General features: G+C 39.9%; 2 protein-coding genes across 8 annotated transcripts; one reads left to right on the plus strand and one right to left on the minus strand.

Annotated features, from left to right (window-relative positions):
* Positions 1-741: 741 nt before the first annotated feature.
* On the minus strand, positions 742-10,878 carry wdr4 (WD repeat domain 4). 5 transcript variants are annotated; one of them, XM_067515572.1, is made up of 11 exons: positions 10,745-10,878; positions 9,792-9,866; positions 7,538-7,681; positions 7,247-7,403; positions 5,133-5,245; positions 4,921-4,981; positions 4,660-4,764; positions 4,055-4,119; positions 3,074-3,263; positions 1,693-1,762; positions 742-1,075 (listed from the first exon to the last, which is right to left on the minus strand). In XM_067515572.1, the coding sequence occupies exons 1-11, from the start codon at positions 10,825-10,827 to the stop codon at positions 909-911; spliced, it is 1,230 nt and encodes a 409-aa protein (XP_067371673.1). In that variant the 5' UTR covers positions 10,828-10,878; the 3' UTR covers positions 742-908. The 5 variants fall into 5 exon arrangements, with proteins under 5 accessions (XP_067371673.1, XP_067371675.1, XP_067371674.1 ...); XM_067515574.1 differs by having other exon boundaries at positions 9,782-9,866; positions 10,745-10,873; XM_067515573.1 differs by having other exon boundaries at positions 10,636-10,752.
* A 25-nt stretch (positions 10,879-10,903) lies between these two features.
* si:ch211-140m22.7 (uncharacterized protein LOC570370 homolog) lies at positions 10,904-23,408 on the plus strand. Of its 3 annotated transcripts, none has more exons than XM_067515579.1 (7): positions 10,904-10,965; positions 11,600-11,657; positions 13,103-13,208; positions 17,444-18,760; positions 20,874-20,937; positions 22,343-22,467; positions 23,136-23,408. In XM_067515579.1, exons 2-7 carry the CDS (start codon positions 11,613-11,615, stop codon positions 23,165-23,167), a joined length of 1,689 nt encoding a protein of 562 aa, XP_067371680.1. In that variant the 5' UTR covers positions 10,904-10,965; positions 11,600-11,612; the 3' UTR covers positions 23,168-23,408. The 3 variants fall into 3 exon arrangements, with proteins under 3 accessions (XP_067371680.1, XP_067371681.1, XP_067371679.1); XM_067515578.1 differs by lacking the exon at positions 10,904-10,965 and adding an exon at positions 11,084-11,397; XM_067515580.1 differs by lacking the exons at positions 10,904-10,965; positions 22,343-22,467; positions 23,136-23,408 and adding exons at positions 11,077-11,397; positions 21,101-22,303.
* The last annotated feature ends 1,524 nt before the right edge of the window (positions 23,409-24,932 follow it).

Here is a 24,932-nt window from a genome sequence, read left to right on the forward strand (position 1 = left end):
ATTTTCAGTTATTGGTACATAGCGTACTCTACCGAATATAGTTAAGCAAATAGCCTATAAAACAGGTACTATAATGTACACTTTAGTTTTTAGATTTACTTTAAATAAATTCAGCCGAGTGGTTGACAGTGATGAAAGCTGTAATCTACAACATGCATAACTACAAAAATCTATGGAAGTCAAAATTATGTAAGAAAATGTGCAACCATTGTACAAGATTTATCTTTACTACATATAATTGTGAGATGTTGGAAAGACACCTCATAGCTACAAGTGGATTCAAAACTCCTGGTGTCGCTGTGGGTTTTCTGGGTGGATGTTTTCCCCAGTGGCTCCTCGTGTTTCCTCCCACAGCCCAAGGCAACCAGATAAGAGGGTGACGTCTAAGGGCAATTAAATATGAGCATGAGTCATTATCTTTCTCCGAGAATCAGGCCGGCGGTTGGTGATCCGCCCAGGGTGTGGCCTGTCTCTTGCCCCAGGTTAGCTGGAATAATGGATGAAACTGTAATTTGATTTTTCAAACTTTTCCATAATCTCCCACAAACTCATTGCAGTCTGGTTTGGTGCTAAATAAGAAATATTCCCAACGTCCACATCTTAAACAAACAGCTGCACGTGTCATATTTATAAACACCGACCTCTTCATTCCTCCAACTCTGTGCACAACACAATATATGTCTAAAATATGACAAAGGAAGAATAAAAAGAATAAAAAGTAGCAACAAACAGCAGGCAAACTCTAGCTGCAATGTTTATTCAACACAATCTGCAGGACATTCGAACTAAACTTACAAATTCAGTCTATGTGGCAAAGAAAAAGTTCCATGTGCTACATCACCCACGTTTAACTTAGTTCAATCATTCAAATCATGCAACCTAAAAGAAATAATAGCAAATAGTTTTGATCAGGCAGTTTCCTTCTTGGACTTCTTGTTGCTGCTGGCTTTCTGTGCCATGGTTCTCTTCAGCTGCTGCTCCTCCAGCCTCTGCTGCTTCTTCTGCAGGTATGACGTCACGTTGTCAAAGCTCACCTTGTGAAGGTGCTTAAAGCAGTTGTTGGTCCTTTTGGAGGCTGTTGTAAAAGGGAAGACCAAACAGAAAAGGGCTAGTAACACTATGCGAGAGCGGGACAGCCCAAGTATATTTACAGCTACAAAAGTATACAGGGGCACAGTTTTTTTTTTTTTAATGGTCTGCACTCTTATTCACCCATTTGCTTTTGCACTTACACACACACACACACACACACACACACACACACACACACACACACACACACACACATGGAGGAACTGCTACGCAGGGAGCAACTAAACCGCTCTACCTTCCTGCGCCACAGTCACACATGTCTGAGGGAATGAAGACATCTTTAATCAACTAACTAGAGCGATACTTCTCGTCACTTTAACATGACTGTAGACTACAGGAGCTCAAACCAGCTGTTGGTTATGGTAATTCCACAATTTATTAACAAGCAGAATGGACCAAGTGTCTCTGTTATCCCAAAAATTCTCACAACATAAGGAGACCACTTCTTTATTAAAACCAGTAGCTGATGCTGCATCACTTTCAGTAAATCAAATCACATCTCCTAATCAGAACCTTTACATACAGCATTTTTACCAGAAAGACTCGAACTCCTGTACTGTCCATGTCACCTGTAAACTGCCATATTTACAATGTGCTTACCTTCAACCATTTCCCAGTGTGGCTTGAAGGCTTCAGTCACTGTGTTGAGTTCAGGGCTCTGAGCATGACACTAGATGGAGCAGGAGAGCACACAGATAAGACACAGCTCACGCTAATTGGGGAATTAAATGAGAAAAGCTGAAATACTGACGAAGATGGCAACGAGCCAGTAAGTGAATGTAATGAAGCCAGTCAGTGAATCACACCTGTTAAATTTTTCTTTTCCTGTATCATATTGTGAGACTTGTATCTTCCTGCTGGGGGATGTTTCAGTACAATAGGTCAGTGGTGCTGCCATAGGAAGTCAGCAGAGGACTCTCTAATATAAAACTTTGGACAAACTTCAGCCATGCTGCCATGTTGAAGCAATGGCTTCCTCTGTGGTGTCTTACCCTGGATACCATGTCTGTTTATTGTTTGTGAAGTTGATTTTACCAACTCCAGACAATTCTTCAACATTCTACATTGTTCCTTTTGTGATTTTGACTGGCTGCTCACCTTTATGGAGAGTAGCCACGGTACCAATGAGTTCCATTTAGTACAGACAATATGTCCAACTGTGGACGGATGAAAATGGGAAGTCTTTGAAACTAGATTAGAACCCTTTCCAGCTACACGCAAGTCAAAGACTCTTGTGAATAGCAAATGGTCAGAGTGTTTTTCTAAGTAATAGTAGCTCTAACGCCTCCATCCTTGGTTTACTGATTGGACGGCAGGTTTGCTAAGACCTGACTCCAGGTGACATCAGAAAGCCTGTGCTGACATTATTGTTTCCATGGGTTTGTTTAATAAAGACCTGAAAGATCATGACTGTTTGTGTTTGATCGGTTTAGAAATATTGTGTTTACATATCTGTGACTTTGGCGAAGATCAGATCACATGACCAATATATGCAATAACATGGAAAATTGTAAACAGTGCCTTTACTTTTTTCTTGCCACTGTACAACAATATAACAGATGACAATTCACACTTGCACATGTAAGTCATGTATTTTTTAAATTTTCGATTTAGGCCCATATGGTAGAACACAACCAAAAATACCATATTTTATTCACAGGAAAAACTAAAAGTGGCTTCACTAACACTGAGTACAGCTGCAGTTAATTTAGATGAGCCAGTTCCAGGTCTTTTCCCTGGTGCATTATCCCTCACTTACTGGGACACTTAATGCCATGACGTCATCTTTATTGTTATCATGTAAAGCTGTGCTGCTGTGAAAGAACAGAATGTCTGAAAAGGAGCTAGTAACGTAGTTTCAGCACAAAAACTGGCTACAGCCAAAATACGAATTCAATCATCTGAATATCTTATCAGTGAAGATAAAATAACAAAATAACACAACTTCATATACAGGATGCCTGAATGCATCACCCCGTACCTGCCAGGAGCCCTCTCTGTGTGTGTAGATTTGAAGCGGTGTATCACTGGAGTCCATCAGTACCCAAAATTGGCCTTCAGGGTCAAAGGTCACATCCAGGGGAAAGTGTGGCAGAGTTATCCTACTGTGTGGCACAAGTCTCTCTCTCCCCTTCTCCTGGTCCAGAGTAAAAAACTGAACTGTGGACACTCTGAGGACACAAGGAAAAACAAGACAACTGATCACTGAGCGGAGATACTTTATCTGAGGCTAGTTAAGAATGCAGCAGATTGAAGGAAGTGATCGCTCTGTGTTTCTTAGCCTCCTGTGACCTTTCACCTCTGGCTGAAATTCGGAGCATTACCCATTTTAATTATTCTGCCATTTTACAATCACGTCACTCCTCAGTATGAATCTTTAGAATGGAAAAATAGTCACAATCTATAGATTTTCCCAAGTACTGAAATTTTGTTTAAATTTGAATGACAAATTTAAATTTGCATCCAGTTGTTGTTCAGAACGTTTCACACAACTTCAAAAACAGCATCTTTTGTATCAGAAGGCCCAGATTTTATTTCATTCAGAGCCATTTGTAGTTTGACTAACAGTCTCTTAGATCACACGTAATTAAAATTTGACTTATCTGAATCAAAAGGTTGTTGCTTACTTTTATTAAATTCAGAACCTCTCGTCGGTGTTTAGCGTAAACAAATAAATTAGCTGGTAAATAGTTCTCTACTGGGAGTTTGTTTTGTGTGTTTTATATAACTGTAACTTTCACAGCTCTGGGTCATTTAGGCCTCTGACATATGGTGACAGGTACCTCTTTGATTAGTATTCGCTTTTTAAAGACTAAACAATCATAAAAGCAACTGTTAGGAATAATGATACTGAAAATATTAATGAGCTGCAAATGCTGAGTAATGTATACGGGCTATGGAGGAACGTGTAAATGAGGAATGTACACATGTACACAGTACAGTACAATAGAGTCACACTCACCTTTCACACTGCACAGCTATGTGACGACCATCTTGGGAGCTTGCAATACGGCACACGGTGGGCTTCTGTGAACAAAGATCGAGCCATGGTGAGGTCATCACAAGCCTTTGTTTTTCATTGTAATACTGTCTACTGTCAGTTAGTTAGTAAAAGCTAGAACTTTAAATGACTGAGATTTAAGATCCCTCTAAACAAAAAACACTATAAACACTATATTAGCAAAAGAAAAATTACTATAAATGAAAAAGATTGGGTCTGGTGATAATCTTCCAGCTGTATTGAGCTCATCATTTCATATTTCAGCACACTGGTTTGGTATTATGACCCTCAACCAGACGTCAACCAGAGTGCTGCTTTAAGAAGCTACTGCCAGCTAACCTTCACAAACATTACAGTGTTTCCCTAAGGTCAACCATTAATTTGCTGAAGCAGTTTCAACATTTCCCTGTAATTTTTAAGTTTCTATCAGTGACCAGCCTCTCTATACCATGTGTGCATTGTATTGTGGAAAATGAAACAACACAAACAAATTCTTCAGTAATTAGTGTTGTTTCTGCTAAGGCTTTGTATTTCCAGTGTTGTAAAGGCAAATGTTCTGTAGTCACCTTCTCTTTGTCAGCCTCAGCGCCTTGTTTCTCTTCAAGCTCTTTTAGATCCCAGCTCTGTAGCCTACGGCCACACTCATACTCCCACAGCTTCACCATCCCATCCTGACAAATACAAAACATACTTCACATTACAGTGAAGCTTCTATACACCTATTTTTGCTGCATTTAAATACAAACCTTTATGCCAGTAAATTTATTAGGCTTTTTTATGTGTAATGTGAAGAACTTTGTAGTTGGTATGTTTTCATATGCACGTACCCCTGATCCAGACAGCAGACAGTGTGAATGACCTGAAGGAATCAGCAAGGCACTGACAAACCTAAGGGGGAAATCCACAAAATGTAATGATAAAATTTAAAATGTGCTGCTAGAAAACGCAAACTGTAAGACTGCAGTACTGAATAACACCTCCTTGTCTATACACTGAAGATTTGGGGCCCTTTTTTACTCCCTTCAGTGGAGTTACTCACTCTTGATGTCCCAGGCAAAAGGACTGGATTTTGTACGGACATCGGAGGGGACTCACTCTGATCTTTTCATCACGGTCGGCTGTGATGATGTACCTGTCATCTGGCGACATCGTCTGTAAGACAGCAAAACACGGCCAACATCAAATGACAACAACCCACAAAAATAAAACGGTCAAACTGTTTAGTCTGTTGTTTCAAATGTATGTAGTTTAGTCACACAGGTTTTACAGTTTTTATAGCGGTTTTGAGTTTTGTGGTTGAGAGTAGACAAAGGACAGGAAATGAGGAGAGAGATGGACACTGACAACATCTCATGATTTACCTCTCAGTGCTGCTGTTATGCTGCAGAATACCAGTCTGAACAATATAACCTTTATAAACGAGGTCTTAATGCAGAACGGAATAAGCTAACTCTAGTTATAGCAAGGTGTGCCTAATAAACTGAAAACTAAATAGCTCAACAGATAAAACACAATTGAAAGTAAACTCCAAACCACAGAGCTGCAAAGACTCAAAGAATTAAACTAAACTTGTGGTTACTGAGCAGACCAAATACTGTTTACAGACACTTGACCTGTGGGTTTTCCATTGGATACATCCTGCTGACAAAACAGCGCGAGTGGGTGGGTGAGTGACTTTATACATGTAACTCGGCAAAAGCCACAGAACTATGGAAAAGTAGAGGAATCAATTGTCTTACAAATTAATCATAAATCCTAATTACAATATTCATCCTGTATAAGATCGGCATATATTGACAGCAAGTAGAGGTAAAAGAAGAACCTGGAAATGGGTGAACGTAAAACAAGAAAATGCAACACTACTATTAAATTAATTAACAGTCATCAGATTATCTCTTTGTCACTAAAATGGTAAATGGTCTACACTTATATAGCGCTTTCCTACCTATTGGCACTCAAAGCGCTTTACACTGCTTCTTATTCACCCATTCACACTCACAATCACACACACATTCATACACCGATGGGGGAGCTGATATGCAGCTAGCCAACACTCACCGGGAGCAACTAAGTTGGGGTTCAGTGTCTTGCTCAAGGACACTTTGACATGTGACCGGAGAAGCTGGGAATTGAACCAACAACTGCGAGATTGGTGGACAACCGCTCTACCTTCCTGCACCACAGTCACTATCACTTTGTCTCTAAATAAAAAAAAAAAGCCTCTGATTTGCTTTAAACACAAAGAGCACAAGGAAAACAGTCAGCAAGTGCAGACTTTCTGCGTTTTCACAGAACGCTCATCATCATTCACACATGCTATTTCTTGAGGTGAACATTTGCCAGAATTGTCTTCAGCCTGCTGCCACTGACATGGGAATTGTTATGTAATTTATGCAAAAAAACAATAATTTTATACTCACATAAGAATGGCACAGTTTCCTGTTGCAACACTATTTAAATCCAACATGTTATCTAGTTTACACTGACTAAACCTAAAAATAAACCTGCTGCTGAGCATATGGGATAAGTTAAATGGTAAATGTTCTGCACTTATATAGCACTTTTCTACCTATTGGCACTCAAAGCGCTTTACACAGCTTATTCACCCATTTGCACTTACAATCACACACACACTACCAATGGGGAAGCTGATATGCAGCTTGTGAACCCTCACCAGGAACAACTAAATTCGACAATGACTGTGGCACAGGAAGGTAGAGCGGATGTCCACCAATCTAACAGTTGTTGGTTCAATCCCCGGCTCCTCTAGTCACATGTCGAAGTGTCCTTAAGCAAGAGACTGAACCCCAACTTAGTTGCTCCTGATGAGCATTGGCCAGCTGCATAGCAGCTCCCCCACTGTTGTATGTGATGATATGATTGTGTGTGTGATTGTGAATGGGTGAATAAGAAGCAGTGCCAATAGGTAGAAAAGCGCTATATAAGTGCAGAACATTTACCATGACCATTTACAATGCTCTACCTTCCTGCGCCACAGTCGCCCTAGGAGAATAAGCTAAACATGTGTTTGGCGAGCCAATAAATCTTGTCAGATTGCTGATTATTTTGCAGACATTTTAATCCAGCTATGAAAAACAAGGGCCAGGTGTGCTAACGCTGTTTGGAGTGTTGGTGTGGCTTGGCGTGTCTTACTACAGCTAGCAGCATGGACAGGTGGCCCATCTTCAGCTCACCCTCCTTCTGTGGCTCCACTACTGAGTAGGAGTACACGTCTCCTGATTTGTCAGCAGCCAGGACTTGATCCTCAGCCTGGCTGAACACCAGGGATGTGCACCTCCTGACCACCCACCTTTGTAGCATACACACACACATAATATATAATATATTAATTAACTATATTAATTAATCTGGCAGTGCTCCTCTTGCATCATTATCAGTTCAGTAGATAATCTGCTGTGTACAAGACAGAGTTTGAAGTGTCACCTTAAGCTGATACACTGCCACGAAGGCTCACACTGAAACAGAACCAGCCTCTTGGTATCATCAGTCAGCGCCACCAGCTTTCCAGAGGGAGACACAGTGAAGGCGAGGATTTTGTCAGTTCCATTTTGCTCCTCACAACAATCACTGATGACAAGAAAAAGCTCCAGATGTTAAAATTACAATTCAAACCGCAATTATACATTGTACAATACTGTAAAAAAATAAAAAACTGTAGTCTTACCTGATATCTTTAACTAAATCTAACATAAAACAAAGGTTATCTGAGCTGAGACAAAATACTAGTTTATGATGTAGTACCAACTAGGCCTGTGCACAATTGCTCCCATAGTTACTACATACAAGAAATTAAAAATTGAAAGGGGAGGGCAATAAATCTATTTCTAAGGGTCCGGAATTCCAAAGATCCACACTGAGAGACATATATTAAGAGGACTTGGAAAAATTGTAAACTTTCCCAGAAATGCCTGAGCTTTCACAATTATTCCGCAGTTATAGTTTTCAAGACTACACCATCCAAAAGACACGCGGTATAAATAGTATACTACTACTAAAATAACTACTATGCCAGAAGAAGGCTTGTCTGAGTTCTGCCACAACAGACCTAGATAATCTCAAACCTTTTAGGAGAATCTTCTACCGACTGATAAGTCAAAAGCCTGTCCTGTCTTCCAAAACTGTTTGGAAGATAGGGGTCCTAGTCAATCTGGTGTAAACCAAATACACAATTCCACAATAAGAACACCACGCCTATTATTTTCCATGACCATCTGAGGACTCTTTCAAGTTGAGCTGAAAATACTTCTCTACAAAATAATGTAAATTAATCCTCAGGTCTCCCTGATCATGTACCCATTGGAGTACGGTTAAAATCTCATTAACAAAAATAAGAAAAGAAAAGAAATTAGACTATATTAGAATATGGTACATGCAAAAATCTGCCTTACATTGGTTCTTCACCGGTTGAAGTTTAACAGGAGTGAGTCAAGGAGAAAGCTGCTGTTGGCATAAGCTCAAGTCTTAGCTAGAGTTAGCCATAAAGTCACACTGGTTGACTCTGAGATCAACAAGAAGAAAGTTCTATGGTTGGATGATACCAATACTGAGCTTTTGGTCACCAGAATAAACACCATGTTTGATTTAAACCAAACACTGCACATTATAAAAAACCCTCCATCCCCACTTACAAAGAATGCTAGTGGCAGCATCATGCTGTGGGGATGCTTCTCTGCAGCAAGCCCTAGATGGCTTTTAAATGTACAGGGCAAAATAAATATAGCTAAATATAAAGAAATCCTGGAGGAAAACCCGATGGAGTTAGTCAAGACAACTGTTACTTGTGATGAGATTTGTTTTCCATCAAGACAATGATCCCAAGCATACAGCCAAAACTCCAAAGAAACGATTAACAGACAAAAATGGTAATGGCCTCGAGGCTGTTCACTCACCATCCCTGTGTAACCTGACAGAACTTAAGCATTTAGCAAGGAAAAATGGGAGAATCTACAGTATACAGATCTTCATACACTATATTGCCAAAAGTATTCGCTTACTTATCCAAATAAATGAATTCAGGTGCACAAAGCAAGGTCCATAAAGACATGGATGAGTGAGTTTGGTGTGGAAGAACCTGACTGGCCTGCACAACGTCCTGACCTCAACCTGATAAAACACCTTTGGGATGAATTAGAGCGAAGACTGCGAGCACTGTGTATTATGTATTTCATAAACACACTTCCCAGAAGAGTTGGAGCTGTTATAGCTGCAAAGGGTGGGCCGACGTCATATTAAACCCTATGGATTAAGAATGGGATGTAGCTAAAGTTCATATGTGTCTAAAGGCAGGCGAGCCAATACTTTTGGCATTATAGTGTATGTAAGTGAGACCTATCGATGCAGACCCAATGCTATAACTGCATCTACAAATACACCAACTTAAAAAGGGTGAATACTTATGCAGTCACTTATTTTACATTTTATAATTTGTATTACTTTACTTACTTTGTAAAAGTAGGTTTTCACTTTGACATGAGAATCTTTTTGTCAATTGACCATATTTCAATGTTGAAAGGAAATTAAAGGGAAAAACGTCCAAGAGGGTGAACATACTTTTATAAGTCAATCTGTCTAATCTTAACTACCCCAAAGAATGTCTTCTTTCCTTTTCTGTTTACCTTATGAATCTGCAAAATTCTTACCATTTACGTGACAAACAGGAATGCTTGCCTGTTTTTACCTGTTGTTTTCATCTTTGGGGTGTGTATCCTTTGGCTTCTTCTCAGCAGTGCTGCAGTCAAACACAAACTGTTCTCTGTAATCAAGTAAAAAAATAACTGATTATTAATATTATAATTTGAGAAAAAAATATCTTGCTCCAATTAGAGTCCCTGCTGATGATCCTTCTCTATATGACTTAAATATACCATCTTGTCTGAACTAACCAAAAACAATTTATCTGTGTAGCTTTTGCACTTTTCATTTAAAAAGTTAATAAAATAGTCAATTATTGAGGTTTGAAATTTGTCAGTTAAAAAACGTGAAGGATATTGGTGACTAAAAGCTCTAACATCTTATTAGTACTTTCATCATGATTTTATTCTAAAAACAAAAGCAAGTGGATGCAATTAAGTTGCAAACTGATTTAAAAGTTGGCCTGAAATATCTAGAAAACAACACAACCGTCACCGTGGTGTGAAGCGAGAATTTTTAAATAAACACATTTTGAAGAAAGATCGTGAGATAAATAAAAGACTTGTGCAACATCACGAAACTTTTTGCCTGTAATTCACAACATATGGTAAAGATTAAACCTATCTCTCAAAAGCTATTGAAGATTAACTTCGCCGAATGTTTGAATATTCAACGTTTAACCGTACAACGTTACAGCCTGACTATTCCGTGCAGGATCATATCGAACTCTTCCTGCACTTTGCAATTAATATTAGCGTCAACTATTATCGACATTTGAAGATAATTACAAGGAAAATAATAACGAAGCTAACTAGTTAGTAATCAAAAAAGTTAAATGTACCATAAAATGGGTACGCAATAATATGGAATATTTTAATATGCTCTCAAACCTGTGTAGGAACATTACCCAGTTAGCTACCTCAACAGCCAGCAAAGATAACTGAAGCTATCTGCAAGGAACTCATGAGTTATTGAGGAGACTTTTGAAATTATTCAAACCTGGTCTTTTTCGTGTCAATTGCTACGAGTTTCGTGTCGCAAGTGACAATAAACCACTGTCCACTGAACCCGACAGCAGACATGACTGCTGTGTATGTCACGCGACAGTAGCACGTGCGTGTTCAGTCGCATACAAATTGCGTCACCCACCCCACAACACACGCCCCCAGGGAAAGTACACAATGTGCAGGAGAGCAGGCACAGGCAATGTTCATCTGAAGGTAATATAAGTACAGCTTTCAGGATAAAAGTCCCACATTAAGCCTTCGTATTTACAATATATATACACTAATTATTCGATATTAATTAAGCCATACATGACGCCACGAACACTAAAATCATTCAGCTTGAATGACAGTTGGGGAGCAGAACCCAGAGATGATTCCCATCACCGTTCAAACAGTTCTTATACTAACACATCAGCAACATGTGGCCGACATAACGTTATTAGATAACCACTGATTATAAGTAATTCACAAAAACAAAAACAAAAACACGCACTTGCAGGGCTTCTGTCGGGAAGAGGGCGTTCACATTGATGTGTTACATAAAGCTGGTACAGTCTGACAAAGCCATGTCCCTGATGCTGTGAGCTGCTGCTGGAGCATTGGCCAGCAGGAAAAGCGGGACACCGTATTTTTAATTCTAAAAAGGTGACAACACGTTATAAGTTTTTATTGGATTTTTTTGCATTAGGCATATTTTATCTTTCCTAAGGGAGGCTGGAGACAATCGCAGCTGTTGCGGCTCAGTTGTATTTGCATGTTTGCTAATGCTGTTTATTCTAGTTTGCAAATGTTTCGTTATTGTTATAGTTTTGATTAATCGTTGTGTATTTGCTGAACCCCAACACAGGTTTTAGAAAAAGATGGCGGCTTCCCTGCTGAGGATAGGACGGCTGGGCTGTATCAAGGTAATGAATTCCAGTTACAAGACAAGAATCAATTTTTGTCACACACATCCGCTGTTTGTCTGACAACTGAAGCTCCAGACTCTGAATTATAAAAGGGATGTGACTTTCTAGTGAGCTCGTTGACAGTTGAGTTTTTTGATATTTAAATGAAGCTGGTTCTGTGATGATGCATGAGTATGTATTGAAACTGTCCATGCATTAAATGGTTGTGGACATGTTTACTTGGAAGAGCCTTTGTGAAGACTGGATTAAAGTCAGTTAGATTTAACCCTGTTGACATACCAGTGAGACAGTCAAAACAAATTAATGCTTTGACATCTAACATTGTTCAAACCTACAGGCTCCACTGCAGGTGTCAGGGTTTTGCAAGACACTTTAAATAATAGTAATTAACTTAATTTTGGCAATAAAATGATGCACACTGCAAACCTAAGAAATGGAACAAGCAGATGCACACATAATCACTGTCGCACAGCTTGGGATCTCTTTTATTTTATTTTTTTATTTTAAATACCTAGAAGCTGCTTAATGGGACAGGATAGTGGTAAACTAAATGGTTTAGTCAATCCTCTTAATGTCAGGGCCTATATGGACAGTCTTCCAAAGGGAGGTGGTTTGTTTTTGTATAAGTTAGTAGTAGACATTTCAGGAAAACTGGTAGCTTTATATGCTTCATTGTTAAAGTATAGTGTTCTTATTTTATGGATGTTCATCAGCAGATGTTTAAGTGGTTTCTTAGCATGTTCTGTCATTCCTAGTGTGTTCCATGTAACCAATAATCCAAGTAGATCACTAAAGATAGAAAAAGTAACACATCGTGCCCACACAAGATTTTGAAGAAGTGAAATTAATTTTGAAATAGAGTTAAGTGCATCTCAATCTAAAAAGATGTTTCTCATATCGCTGTGAGAAGTGAGTAATTCACAAATCACTTTGTCTTTATTGGAAAAGGCGAAAGTGTGTATTTGTCACTCTCTCTGACTGTAGTGTCAGTGTAGAGTTAACAGGCTTAAATCTGTGCTGTCTGGAACAAATCACATGGGATCTTAAACCCCACTAGTACGTCACAAACACCACTAGAGGTCATCATAGTATAGATTTAAGTTGTAGATTCTGCAGAAACTGTCTAATAAAATTAATTAGAAGTGCCTCTTCTTCCAGTTTAAAATTTTGTATTAATTTCTGAATCTCATGATGAATTTTAAATTCAGTGCTCACCTGACTTAGGTTTAATGAACCATTAGACTACCTTTGTGGATTTAAGTGTCTGGTAAATCTGATGCGCACTCATATGAGCAAGACTGATTGAGACAAATATGTGAAGTTTAAAGTAAGCATATGGAAGTGTTCTCACATGAGAGCCATTCAAATCACAGAAAGATGGCAACCATTTGTCTGACAAACTCTGTGCGTGCATGTGTGTGTCTGCGTGTGCCATATGTCAGTGTTTCCAGGCTGAGAGCTGGTGTACTCCGAACAGAGTACCTGCTGCTAGAGCCTTCAGCACAAAATCTGGGGGTTCCAAGAAGTCATCTAACAAAAACAGCTTTGGTAAGTTTTAGAGTCCAAACTATTGTCACACCATGTGTCTGCTGCTCTTGTAAAACTATTACAAAACGTTTGTATTCACTTTATTGTTGGTTTGTGTTTCTGATTAATTTTGTATACATATGGCATTGTCTTCTTAAAAAAACAGGAATTATTTAATAAGGGATCGTTTTTCTTATGGAGAACCTATCTGCCCCACTAACTAATTGTCTACAGATGATAGTCTGTAAGAGATGTCGTTTGACCCCTGCTTACAGCACAGCTCCAGTGTGTATTCTGTCTGATATTTCTAACTAGAATTTTGAATTTGACTGACCACTGGGGGGTGGTTGAACTGCAGGTCCTCTCGTCCTGCTAATGGCCAGAACATCAAAGTAGAAATCTTGTCTTACACAGTATGTATTGACAATTGGTTTTTCTTTACTGAAAGTCCATTCCCACATGCATTAAAGTTATGTCAGAAAGAGTCGGTAATCTAGTCTAATATGCTGCTGGAATAAGTGTCTTCATCTTTCCAGTGAAAAGAATATAACTGTGCCCTTTAATGGCAAATATTATAAATAATCTTGAAAAATTAGATGTTGGGTTCTCTGCAATTTTCAGATCTTGGCTCATTAAATTAATATTTTCTTAAGTATCAAAGGTAGGTCCCTAAGCCTGTAGTTACAGTGCAAAAGGAGACTCCTAGCAGCCAATGCAGTATGTCTTCCATAGAATATTTGGCAAAATGTACAAAGATTTAGTTGGAAGGAGTTAAATGGGATCAGGTTTGGCAACATTACACCTCCTGATTATGACCCAAAACAATGTGGCATGTGGCAAAACAAATCCTGCTCATCACAAATAGAGATGAGGATATCAAATCTCAAAATCTGTCAGTTTTCATGAAAAATAACTATAGTTATATTGACAGTACTACTGTCATATGCAGAGTTTTTGCATAGTCTAACTTAATATAAAACTGACAATGTATGGCAACATGTAGTGGCTCTGCAATATGAAATATGTGATTATCTTTTCTGTCATTGCACTTTTTTTGGCAGTGCCTTGTTTGCTTTTTTCACATCCAAGCAGTATACCGACACAAATGCATGTGAAGGATATTAAAATGACATAAACCTTAGTAATTCAGAACAGAAGGTGTATGCAACAGTAAGCCTAACAAAAAATGTAATTACTTACTTGTGTTGATTAAATTAGCAGGTTAAGGGATCATAATTGTTTAGCGCAATGATCCCACGATGGTGGAACGAGCTACCAAACGCTGCAAGCTCAGCTGATTCTCTCCCAATATTCAAAAAACTGCTGAAAACTTTAAGTGCATCTTCCTATGCACATATATCTATTAAAAACAAATAAATAAATAAAAAAATCCTTTCTGCTCCTTGCACTTGTATCTCGTGAACACTTTTCTGATAGGACTTTGCTTTGATGTTTTCTCCTTGACTTAGATTTTTGCTGCCTTGTACCTCACTTGTAAGTCGCTTTGGATAAAAGCATCTGCTAAATGACTAAATGTAAATGTAATTGGGTATAAAAAGAGCAGTGGTTTAGCAAGGCGTTCCAGACAATTTCCAGACTTCTCCACAGCAATGCCCAAGAGACATTCTTATTAAATGCCCGAACCACCTGAACTTACTTCTTTCAAGGTGAAGGGGTAGTGATTCTACCCAGAGCACCCTTCAGATGTAAGAACTCCGCACCCTATCTCTAAGGTTGAGCCCAGCCACCCTTCAAGAGAAACTCATTTCTAACTCATTCAAACTCACTTGTACTCCGGATCGTATTCTTTCCGTCATTACCCAAAGCTCATGAAGATAATCAGGGTTGGAATATAGATTGACTGACTGACTGACTGACTGACTGACTGACTGACTGGTAAATTGAGAGCTTCGCCTTGCAGCAGAGTGCCATCTTCACCACGAGGGTTCAGTACAATGTTCGCATTACTGCTGATGCTGCACCAATCCGCCTTTCAATCTCACAATCCATTTTACCTTCACTCTTGAACAATACCCCATGATACTTAACTTCCTTCACTTTGGGTAGTGACTCATTCCCAACACCGAGGGGGAAATCCACTGTTTTCAGGGATAGAACCATGGCCTTAGACTTAGAGGTGCTGACCTGCATCCCAGAACCACATCATCTGCACAAATTAGAGAAGAGACCCTGGGCCAAACCCTACTTTACTTTTTTGAGGATTCAGATGGTTTTCCAGAGTTTCCGAGGCTACATTAAAGTCCTTCTCCATAGCCTCTGAGAACTCCTCCCACACCCAAGTTTATGTGTGTTTAACCACCTGAGTGGCAGACCTTCAGGCCTGGCATTACCTCTCTGGTAATTAGGGCGACTCCTGAGCCAACCATGCTTGAAAGGCCTCTTTCCTCAGCCTGCACTACTGCCGGTGTCCATCAGCAAGTCTTCAGGTTGCCGCCACGACCGACATAAGCTACTTTCTGGCCGCAACTCAGCGCGGCGGCTTTAACAATGGAGGCTTTAAACATGTTCCGCTCAGATGTCTTCAGCCTACTCCTGAATGCAGGAGAAACTCTTCCAGAGATGGGTGTTAAAGAGCAGATGGACTGGGTCCTCAACCAGGTGTTCCCAGCACACCCTCACTACACGTTTGGGTTTACCAGATCCATCTGGCATCCTCCCCCGCCACCGGATCCAACTCACCACCAGGTGGTGATCGGTTGACAGCTCTGCTCCTCTTTTCATCAGAGTGTCCAAGACATACAGCCTTACATCTGATGATACGACCACAAAGTGGATCATTGACAAGGTGTAAGGTGTTCTAGTACCAGGTATACTTGTGAAAAGCTCTAAGCTCGAACATGGTGTTCGTTATGGCCAAACTAAGACTAGCACAGAAGTCCAACAACAAAGCACCAAGTGGGTTCAGTTCAGGCAGGCCGCTCCTCCCAATCACTCCCATCCTGGTCTCTCTATCATTGCCTAAATGGGTGTTAAAGTCCCCCAGCAGAACTGTGGAGTCCCCAGGTGGTACTCTCTCAAGGACCTCATTCAAGGTCTCTATAAAGGCTGGATACTCTGAACTGCTATTTGGTGCATAAGCACAAACAACAGCTAGGGCTTCCCCTCAGCAACTTTTAGCCACATAGAGATGACCCTCTTGTTCCTCTAGCATAACTTCAACACAGCAGCACTCAGCCAGGAACTTGTGAGTATCCCCTCTCTTGCCCAGCACCTCTCACTCAGTTTAACTCCCGAATTGGAATGATTCCAACGCCTCTCGCATCAGTTCCAGCTCCTTTCCCATCAGAGAAGTGACATACCACGTTCCCAGAACAAGCTTCCAAATCCTTGAATTAGCTGGCCTAAACTCCCTGCCTTGCCTGCCACCCGGCTTCGCATCCGACTCTTATCCCTGCAGATGGGGGAACCACAGGGTGGTGGCTCCATGTCATTATTCGGGCAAACCACTGACAAACTCCCCTTCCCCGTCCGGCTCCAAAAGGGTGCCCCGGTGCACTTTGTCTTTGGTGTAAATCCAAATTGTTCTAATATACTTATCTTGAAGATGCTCTCTACTCTCTTAATATTGTAGGACTGCATTAGCAAGTTTTTTTTTAAGTTGGATCCAGATATACAAGAATACAATTTATAAATTTTTTTATTAGGGTAACAAACAACATGATTTAGTGCAAAGTTGTGGTTAAGCTTTTATTTTTGACCTTAGGGTGTGTGGAGCCTTGCAGTAGACAAAGTGACGTGATAAGGTGCAGCAATGTTTCAGGGATGAGCTTCCACGCTGTGTGTCTTGTGTCTTAAACAGATAACATGCAGCAGCTGCTCTGTTGAGACTACAGTATAAGCAAGCAGTTACTGCAGTAACCTGTTATTGTTAGAGCCTGCTTCTTTGATAGAGGTTAGCATTATAGCAGGACTGGGCATACTGTACATGACAGATTTGTTAGGAGGTATTTTCTTCGCCCTATTAAAAGATCAATGTAAATTGGTGCATGCAGAGACTATTTAGTTATACAAATACTTAAAAATGTATAATATCCATGATGCTCCACAGTTCAGTTCCACTCTTGGCTTTCCTTCCACAGGTTTTTGAAGATTGTGTGACTAACTGCCCCACCAGCAGAACAATACTTATGTGTTTTGTGGTTATTCCTTCAGCCATATGCATATGTGTTAACATTTTTTTTTTTTTTTAATAATAATAATGCATCTTCTTTGCTTACCCCCGACCTTCATTCTAGACAAAAAACAGGCTAAAACATACTTTGATATAGAGAAACTTGTCCAGCACAAGCCTTGTGACGTTTTTCCAGCAAGAGCAGCTGCAGCTAAACCAGCTGCAGAGGCCATTTCTTCTGCTGCTCCACCTGAGTTTGTGGGAACCGACACTTCAGTAGTGACCAGCAGCCTAGTAGTTGAGGCTACTCCCACTGCAGAAGCTGAAGCTGCACCTGTTATTGAAATTCCTCCCGCTATTGAAGCGATCCCTGAGTCTGCTTTAGCAGTAGGAGCTATACCTGTTGTTGAGGATCCCACTGAAGCTGCACCTATTGTTGCCACTGTCGCTGAAGCCTTACCAGTGGTTGATGCTGTTCCTGTTCCTTTACCAGCTGAAGATTTTGCTATATCTGCTTCTCCTGCTCTTGGTGCTAAAACTCCAGTTGAAGCTGTATACCTGGACCCTGCTGATAAAGCAGCACTTGCCCCTGAAGTGGCCTCTGAAGCCACAGTTGCAAAAGCTGCACCAGTTGTTGAATCTGCTTCTGTAGAAGGGGCCACTGTTGTGGAAGCTGCCTCTGAATTTGTCCTTGTTGAACCTGCCCCTGAGCCTGAAGCTGCCCCTGAATTTGTCCTTTCTGAACCGGCTCCTGAGCCTGTGACCGAAGTGGCCCCTGTACTGGAAGCTGCCCCTGAATTTGTCCATTTTGAGCCGGCCCCTGAGCCTGTGACCGACGCGGCCCCTATAGTGGAAGCTGCCCCTGAATTCGTCCATTTTGAACCGACCCCTGAGCCTGTGACCGACGCAGCCCCTATAGTGGAAGCTGCCCCTGAATTTGTCCATTTTGAACCGGCCCCTGAGCCTGTGACCGAAGCGGCCCCTATAGTGGAACCTGCCCCTGAATTTGGCGATTTTGAACCGGCCCCTGAGCCTGTGACCGAAGCGGCCCCTGTAGTGGAAGCTGCCCCTGAATTTGTCATTTTTGAACCGGCCCCTGAGCCTGTGACCGAAGCGGCCCCTATAGTGGAAGCTGCCCCTGAAGTTGGCAATTTTGAACCGGCCCCTGAGCCTGTGACCGAAGCGGCCCCTATAGTGGAAGCTGCCCCTGAATTTGTCATTTTTGAACCTGCCCCTGAGTCTGTGACCGAAGCGGCCCCTATTGTGGAAGCTGCCTCTGAATTTGTCCTTGTTGATGTGACCCCTGAGCCTGTGGCCAAAGTTGAAGTTTCTGCCCCTGTGGAGAACCCTGAGGAACATGACAATGCTACTGTCATAGCTGAAGCTACGGGAGAAGAACTGCAGAGAGAGGGCCCAGCTGAGTCAGTTGAACCATCTGAGGGTACACACTACAACCTCACCCCTCCCCACAACCCTCTACTTTTCCTCTGTGGACCCTGCAGTCTACCAGCAGTTATTTTCATCACCATGTGCACAACTAATATGAGGAATTGTTTGTGATGAATATTAAGGATAAACTGTAAGGATAATGAGGATCACAAACACATTTTCTTCTTGCCTTGCACGACACATTTTAATAGTTTAATTAGGTTTATGCATTTTTACCATATTCCACAAACAGTACCTTCCTTTCCCATGCTATATTCACCAAGCACATGCACTCACCCTCTTTGTCCTTTTTTTATGTACTGTCTGCTCCAAAAGTATGGGAACAGAAAGCTTAAATTGTTTTTGCTGTACACCGATGACCTTTGGTTTTGTTTAAAAGATAGAAAGAATTTCAGCTTTTATTTTATCTTCTAGTATTTTTTTCAAACTCTTCTAAAAGTATTGAAACATGTGACTGTCAGGTGTTAGCTACTCTTAGGCCAGTCACTGATCTTTTATTGATTATATAACTCATGATGGTAGTACTAAATTTATTTCAGAGTTGTACAGAAACATTTTGTCTACATATTACAGAAATACATAAAACTAATTGGGAGGAGCTTCATACAGCAAGAAAATGAATAAAAAAACATGATGCAGTTACTGTAAACAAGGAATTGTTAAACATAATTTTTGCGCTTTATTTTTGCTGTTGGAAGAGATTAAATTTGGGTCATCTGGTAGAAAAGGTGGTGTCTTTGTTGATTTTACCTACTGAGATACAGTATAAAAGCATATCTTTTACCTAATCAAGCTTTTATATCTCAGTAGGTAAAACAACAAAGATATAAAAGCATATCAGTTGGTAAAGGCAGTCTTCCACGGACCACAGGGTCAGTGGTTCTATCCCTGGTTCCGGCTATATGTCAAAGTGTCTCTGGACAAGACAATGAACCCCTAACAGCCCATTCCCATGCCTAGGTGTGCAGTGCTTGTCCAAGCCTGGTAGAAATTGGGGAGGGTTGCATCAGGAAGGGCCTTCAGCGTAACTGTGCTAAATCAACATCTGGAGTAATGATCTGCTGTGGTGACCCTGAACTCAAGGGATAGGCTGAAAGGACCAAAATAAATAAATGAATCTTTTACCTGATCATATCCATTACATCTTTTGTACAGCAAAAACAAGTATTGCCTTTGCCCTTCCAATACTTTTGGATGGGTCTATAGCTGTGCAACAGGTCAAATGTGTTTTGGGCTGTTTCAGCCACCTTGTTTATATGCATGTGACACAGTAGCTGCATAACAGTCTGCTTTCAGACTTTTTGCCTGCTATAATTATGAACCCCTTTTTCTGTATCCTATTTCCTAATGTCTGCCTGCTCATTCCTCTCATCGCTTCGTTTTTCTAGGATGTCTGCACAATTTCCTGCATAAGTCACAGTGACCCATAACTCCCACTTTTTTTTTTTTTAATTCTAGTTCAAAAATACAGATTTACAGTCTGTTCAAACCTGAGAGAACTTGTTGTATTTTTAGAGAACTGTTGTGCTTGATTTTGTATTTGTGATTGTTAAACACTAAACTTAAAGGTAAAGCTTTTGTTTCCACCACTTCCATTGTGTTACTCTTCCACTTAAATCCTTGTTCTTCTTCCCTCACAAACTTATTTGGCATTAAAATGGTCAAAGAATGTGGAACCTAAGCTTGTGTTTTACCTTACATTGTTAGGTGTATTTTGTCAAGTACTTTTTTTTTATAGTAAAACCTCTTGGTGGCGTTGCACCCTAGTTGTTGTGTGTGAAATCTAACTGCATTTAAAATGGAGTTTTCAGACTTTACAGTTAAATGATTTGTGTGTCTTCTGGAGATCTGTGCCTATCTGTGTAGCCTAGCATGACCTATCACAGCAACTTTTTATCCTGTCAGCTGACCTGACCTTCAGTTGTTCCTTTCCATCTGACTCTTGTAGCTGCTACTTTTCCTACTGTGTCACACAAGGGTTACGGATAAAACTGGATTGGTTGTTATTAATGTGTTCTAGCCACATGCTAGCATGTGGCTAGGAAAAATGTTATATTTTTCTGTTTAAAGAAATTAATTTTGTTTTTCCTCCTATTGATTCCCAGCTCATTTGGACCCAGTTAAGAAACTTTTCCTGGACTCCATACGCGAGTACTCTACAAAAAGCCAGTAAGCCAGTCTCCTTAGTTCCCGTGGTTTGTTACTAAGTTATCACAAGATCTTCTTAGGATTGTCCTTAGCTTTGCTGAGGTTTAGAAGTTCAGGTAAACTGAAATGTCAAGATGTTTAAACTGCTGCAGTGTGTTCATTACAATCTCTTTTTGGTCAGCAGCTGAATTTGTGGTAAAGAGGAAGGTTCGTTTCCCACACAGGTGAATCAAAAGTGAAAATTGGCCTCGCCTGTCAGATTTTCACTTAGCTGATCATCTCAGAAACCATTGAGGAAACATAACTATGGAACAACTACTATGATGACACCAACGATGATAATGCATTAATACAGTAAAAAATATTTTGTAGACAACAGTTGCATTATAGAGCTATACTAATACTGTATACATTTAAAAACGCAGTTCCTCTCAAAAAAGCAAATGGAATTAAGGCAGATATAAGACATAACAAACTGGAAATATACTAAATATTGCACTGATTACTCTTACCATTGTGCTACATACACCAAAAATTGTCCTGTTAGAAATTAATAAAGATGTGATGTAGAATTTCCTCTGTACTGAATTCTGTGACATCAAACTTCTGACATACCAATTCCATTGTTTTTTTATTCACTCATCCTTTTAAAATATGCCCTCAGAGATTTACTACACATCTATCCATTATCTGTAACCACTTATCCTGTTTAGGGTCATGGGGGGCTAGAGCCTATCTCTGTTAGAGGTGGTGTCCACCCATTCTGTCTCCAATCTATCACTGGGCAAACACAGAGAGACATTCACAGACAGACAACCATTCATACCTATGGAAAATTTAGACTGACCAATTAACTTAACATGCATGACTTGGACTGTGGGGAGGAAACTGGAGTAACTGGAGGAAACCCACGCAAGCAGGGGGAGAACATGCAAACTCCAGGAAAGTCATGATCAGCCAGAGATGCAAACTCACAACTTTCTAGCTGTGAAAATGTGGCAGCATAACAGTGAGGACATAACTGAGATACTGTATTGTAGACTAATGGATCATCATCTCTTTGCATCATCACGGACAGCTGTTGTGTGTACTGTGGCTGTCACTCGAAGTTAGTGTTCCAGTTCAACTAGCCACCATACAACTCTAAACCATGACAGAACCAGGACCATGTTTGACACATGGTGGTGCTTTTCTATGGTCAAAGCTGTATTATTATTTTTTTATTTTTTGGTCAGATTACCTTGGTTTCATGTTATATTAAGTTTGAAAATCTCAAACATAAGATACCCACAAAGAGAAGGAATCAAGAGAGTTATACATTTTTAACAGTACAATCTATGATTCATCAAGTTCACGCCCATAACATCCAAAGAATCAAAGAGAAAATGAGCTGATACTTGCTGCCATCTCTGTTTTCCTCTTGTAGTGCTTCTGGGGGCTTAGTTGATGAAGGTACAGAGTATAAGGAGGCTTTAGCAAAGGAGATTGCAAAGCTTCAGAGACTCTATGGTGGTGGAGACCTCACATCTTTCCCTGGGTTCAAATTCACAGGTGAGTCAAGTCAATAAACTGTTCTACTTCTAACGTGAAATAACTCTACTATGCAAATTGTTTTCTTATGTTCAACTGATATGCATAACCAAAAAAAATATTTTTACTGTACTTCTCAAGATCTTGTTTTATGTTTGCCAAGTAACAGTGCCTAAAGTAGGGTAGGTAGGGGTAGATATCTATCTTTGGCCATCAACAGACAAAGTACACTGTAAACAATGTTGACAAACTTTTAATCCAAAGCTCTCGTAACGAAGACAGTTCCACTTCCTTCTAATCTAACATCTGCAAACACGGCACCACATGAATTGAAGCAGAACACTCTGTTTGGTGTTTCAGTAGGTAGACCAGCTCCACGCTCTCCTCTTCCCCCACCTTTGGTCTGTATTACATCGTAGACCAGTGCTATGACCAAAGCTTGTGCTTTTTGCTGCAATATCAAAACATAATATCAGTGCAGTGTGATTTACGCAAGCCATCTCACATCCAAGCATGCAGCAAGTTTACAACATTACAGCTTTGTCTGTATCCTAATTTGTTTGGTAATTTTATCTAGTGCAGCTCATATACATTAAGATCAGAACAAGTAGTATTGGGTAATTAAATGTATAAATGCCACTAAATGATCAAAGATGTACCAGTTTGATAGCTGTGCTCTGTGTTTGTAGAGCCCAAGTTGGATGAAGTTTCCCAGAAGTGAACAACAACAACTTTGTAATGACTCTTTTTTAATAAAGCCATTTTCCTATACATCTGTACTCCATAGTGGAACATTAACAAACCCTAGCTTTGTATGTGAGAATAGTGATTTTAATAGTTCCACACTGTTGTAGGATGGAAGATAAAGCATTAGATTTTTGGCAAAGTGAACTTAGCTCTGTGATATATGCTTTTGTGTAGACACTGAGTGTTAAGAAAACAATAAAATCAACTTCATATTGGTTGTGTGTACATTTATTTCTGGTGCTGTAAGTGATGGAATCTTTACATGAAACATTGCTGAATATCAACTAGTTTAGATTTTACTTAAACACTGAAACCATATTTTATAGAGCAAAAAAATACTTGAGTAGAATACAGTCATGTGCAATGATTAGTAAACCCTCTTTTAGTTGGTTTTGTGTGTGTGTGTGTACAAATATTATAAATTCATCTGATTCCAGCAGGTTATTTTTTTTTTACTGTGCCATTGTTTAATAAAAAGATTGGGTGGCAATATTAAGTCTCCCCTGTTCTCCCCCCTACTATTTAACACTTGAAGCTTCACCTGTAGCAGCAATTACTTGGAGTAATCATTTCCTATATGACTTTATCAATCTCTCATTGTGTGTCTGAATTTTGGCCCATTATTCTTTATAACGTTGCTTCCTTTCAGTTATTGGGCATTTATTGCAGTTTTCTGAAAGGTTCTGCCGCAGCACTTTAATTGGGTTAAGGACTGGGCTTTGACAAGGCCATTCGAAAGTTTTTATTCTTTTACTTTTCAGCCATTCTGATGTAGATTTACAGGTAAGCTTCGGATCATTGTCCTGTTGTTGATCATTGTCTCAGCTGTCATAGGGTGAGAGGCAGAGTACATCCTGAACAGGTCTCCAGTTTATCTCAGGGCCAACACTTTTTCAGACTGAGGAATCTGTAAGATTGCATTTTATTAGAAAGTGTAAAAATACATGCGTTTTATATGTTTAGTTACAAAGTAGTTGAAATTGGAAAATTGACAGATAGAGGGGGGAGAGATGAAAAACAAAAATGAAAAGCAGAGGACAGCGCCCGTGGTTCGAACTCCTGATCCGCGAATCATTGGAGCGAGAGAACAAACGTCAAGATTGTTGAGAAGTAACCACTGAGCTAAACCTCCGCCGCTGCAAAATCGCTGATACACCAAATAAAAATCTTAAAATATTTTAGTTCATGTAGATTGAGAGTAATATGTGTACCTGACCAGAAAGTTTGCAACTTATTACCATTTGCTTATTAAATGGACGTGGGGACGCGGGTCTGTTTTTTCATTCCTAAAAAAGAGACTATATTGCCCCAGGGAGACACCGTCACACCTGAACACTTGTGTGACTTCTATAATCTATATACTTTCATGTGCATGGGTTCTTATATCTGAAAGCTGGGGATGTGTGTAATTCTCTAACCTGCTCACACATCTGTCCACCTAGTGAAGTTAAGTTTATTAGCCTTTAGCATGTTCCTGTTGAACTCTAGCTAAGGTTTGTTTCCGCGGGGTAATGTAACGATGTTATCACGACTTGTGTCAACACTTAATGAGAACGGAAATCATATTATGTACGCTCAACATATGAAGTCCAAATGTTCTGTTTCATCCCCAACCCTTCATTATTTATTGACATGATTATTACTGGGGCTTCTACTAATTTTATGATTTGTGTCTTAAAGTCAGAAAATAACTCACCTGTTTTTAATTTTGCCAGTAAAAGCTTTGTATCTATTGCTAG

The sequence above is a fragment of the Channa argus genome, chromosome 9 (assembly GCF_033026475.1).
Source record: "Channa argus isolate prfri chromosome 9, Channa argus male v1.0, whole genome shotgun sequence".
NCBI lineage: Eukaryota > Metazoa > Chordata > Actinopteri > Anabantiformes > Channidae > Channa > Channa argus.

Bases quoted from the DNA above. Each gene is read 5' to 3' on its own strand.
- wdr4 (XM_067515572.1), bottom strand. From the start codon at position 10,827: ATGTCTGCTGTCGGGTTCAGTGGACAGTGGTTTATTGTCACTTGCGAC. The intron at 7,682-9,791 runs GTAAAAACAGGC...TCTTGTCATCAG, and splicing joins CCCAAAGATGAAAACAACAG to TGATTGTTGTGAGGAGCAAA. The intron at 3,264-4,054 runs GTGAGTGTGACT...TTGTGTCCTCAG, and splicing joins ATAGCTGTGCAGTGTGAAAG to AGTGTCCACAGTTCAGTTTT.
- si:ch211-140m22.7 (XM_067515579.1), top strand. From the start codon at position 11,613: ATGGCGGCTTCCCTGCTGAGGATAGGACGGCTGGGCTGTATCAAG. The intron at 18,761-20,873 runs GTACACACTACA...ATTGATTCCCAG, and splicing joins GTCAGTTGAACCATCTGAGG to CTCATTTGGACCCAGTTAAG. The intron at 20,938-22,342 runs GTAAGCCAGTCT...TTCCTCTTGTAG, and splicing joins GAGTACTCTACAAAAAGCCA to TGCTTCTGGGGGCTTAGTTG.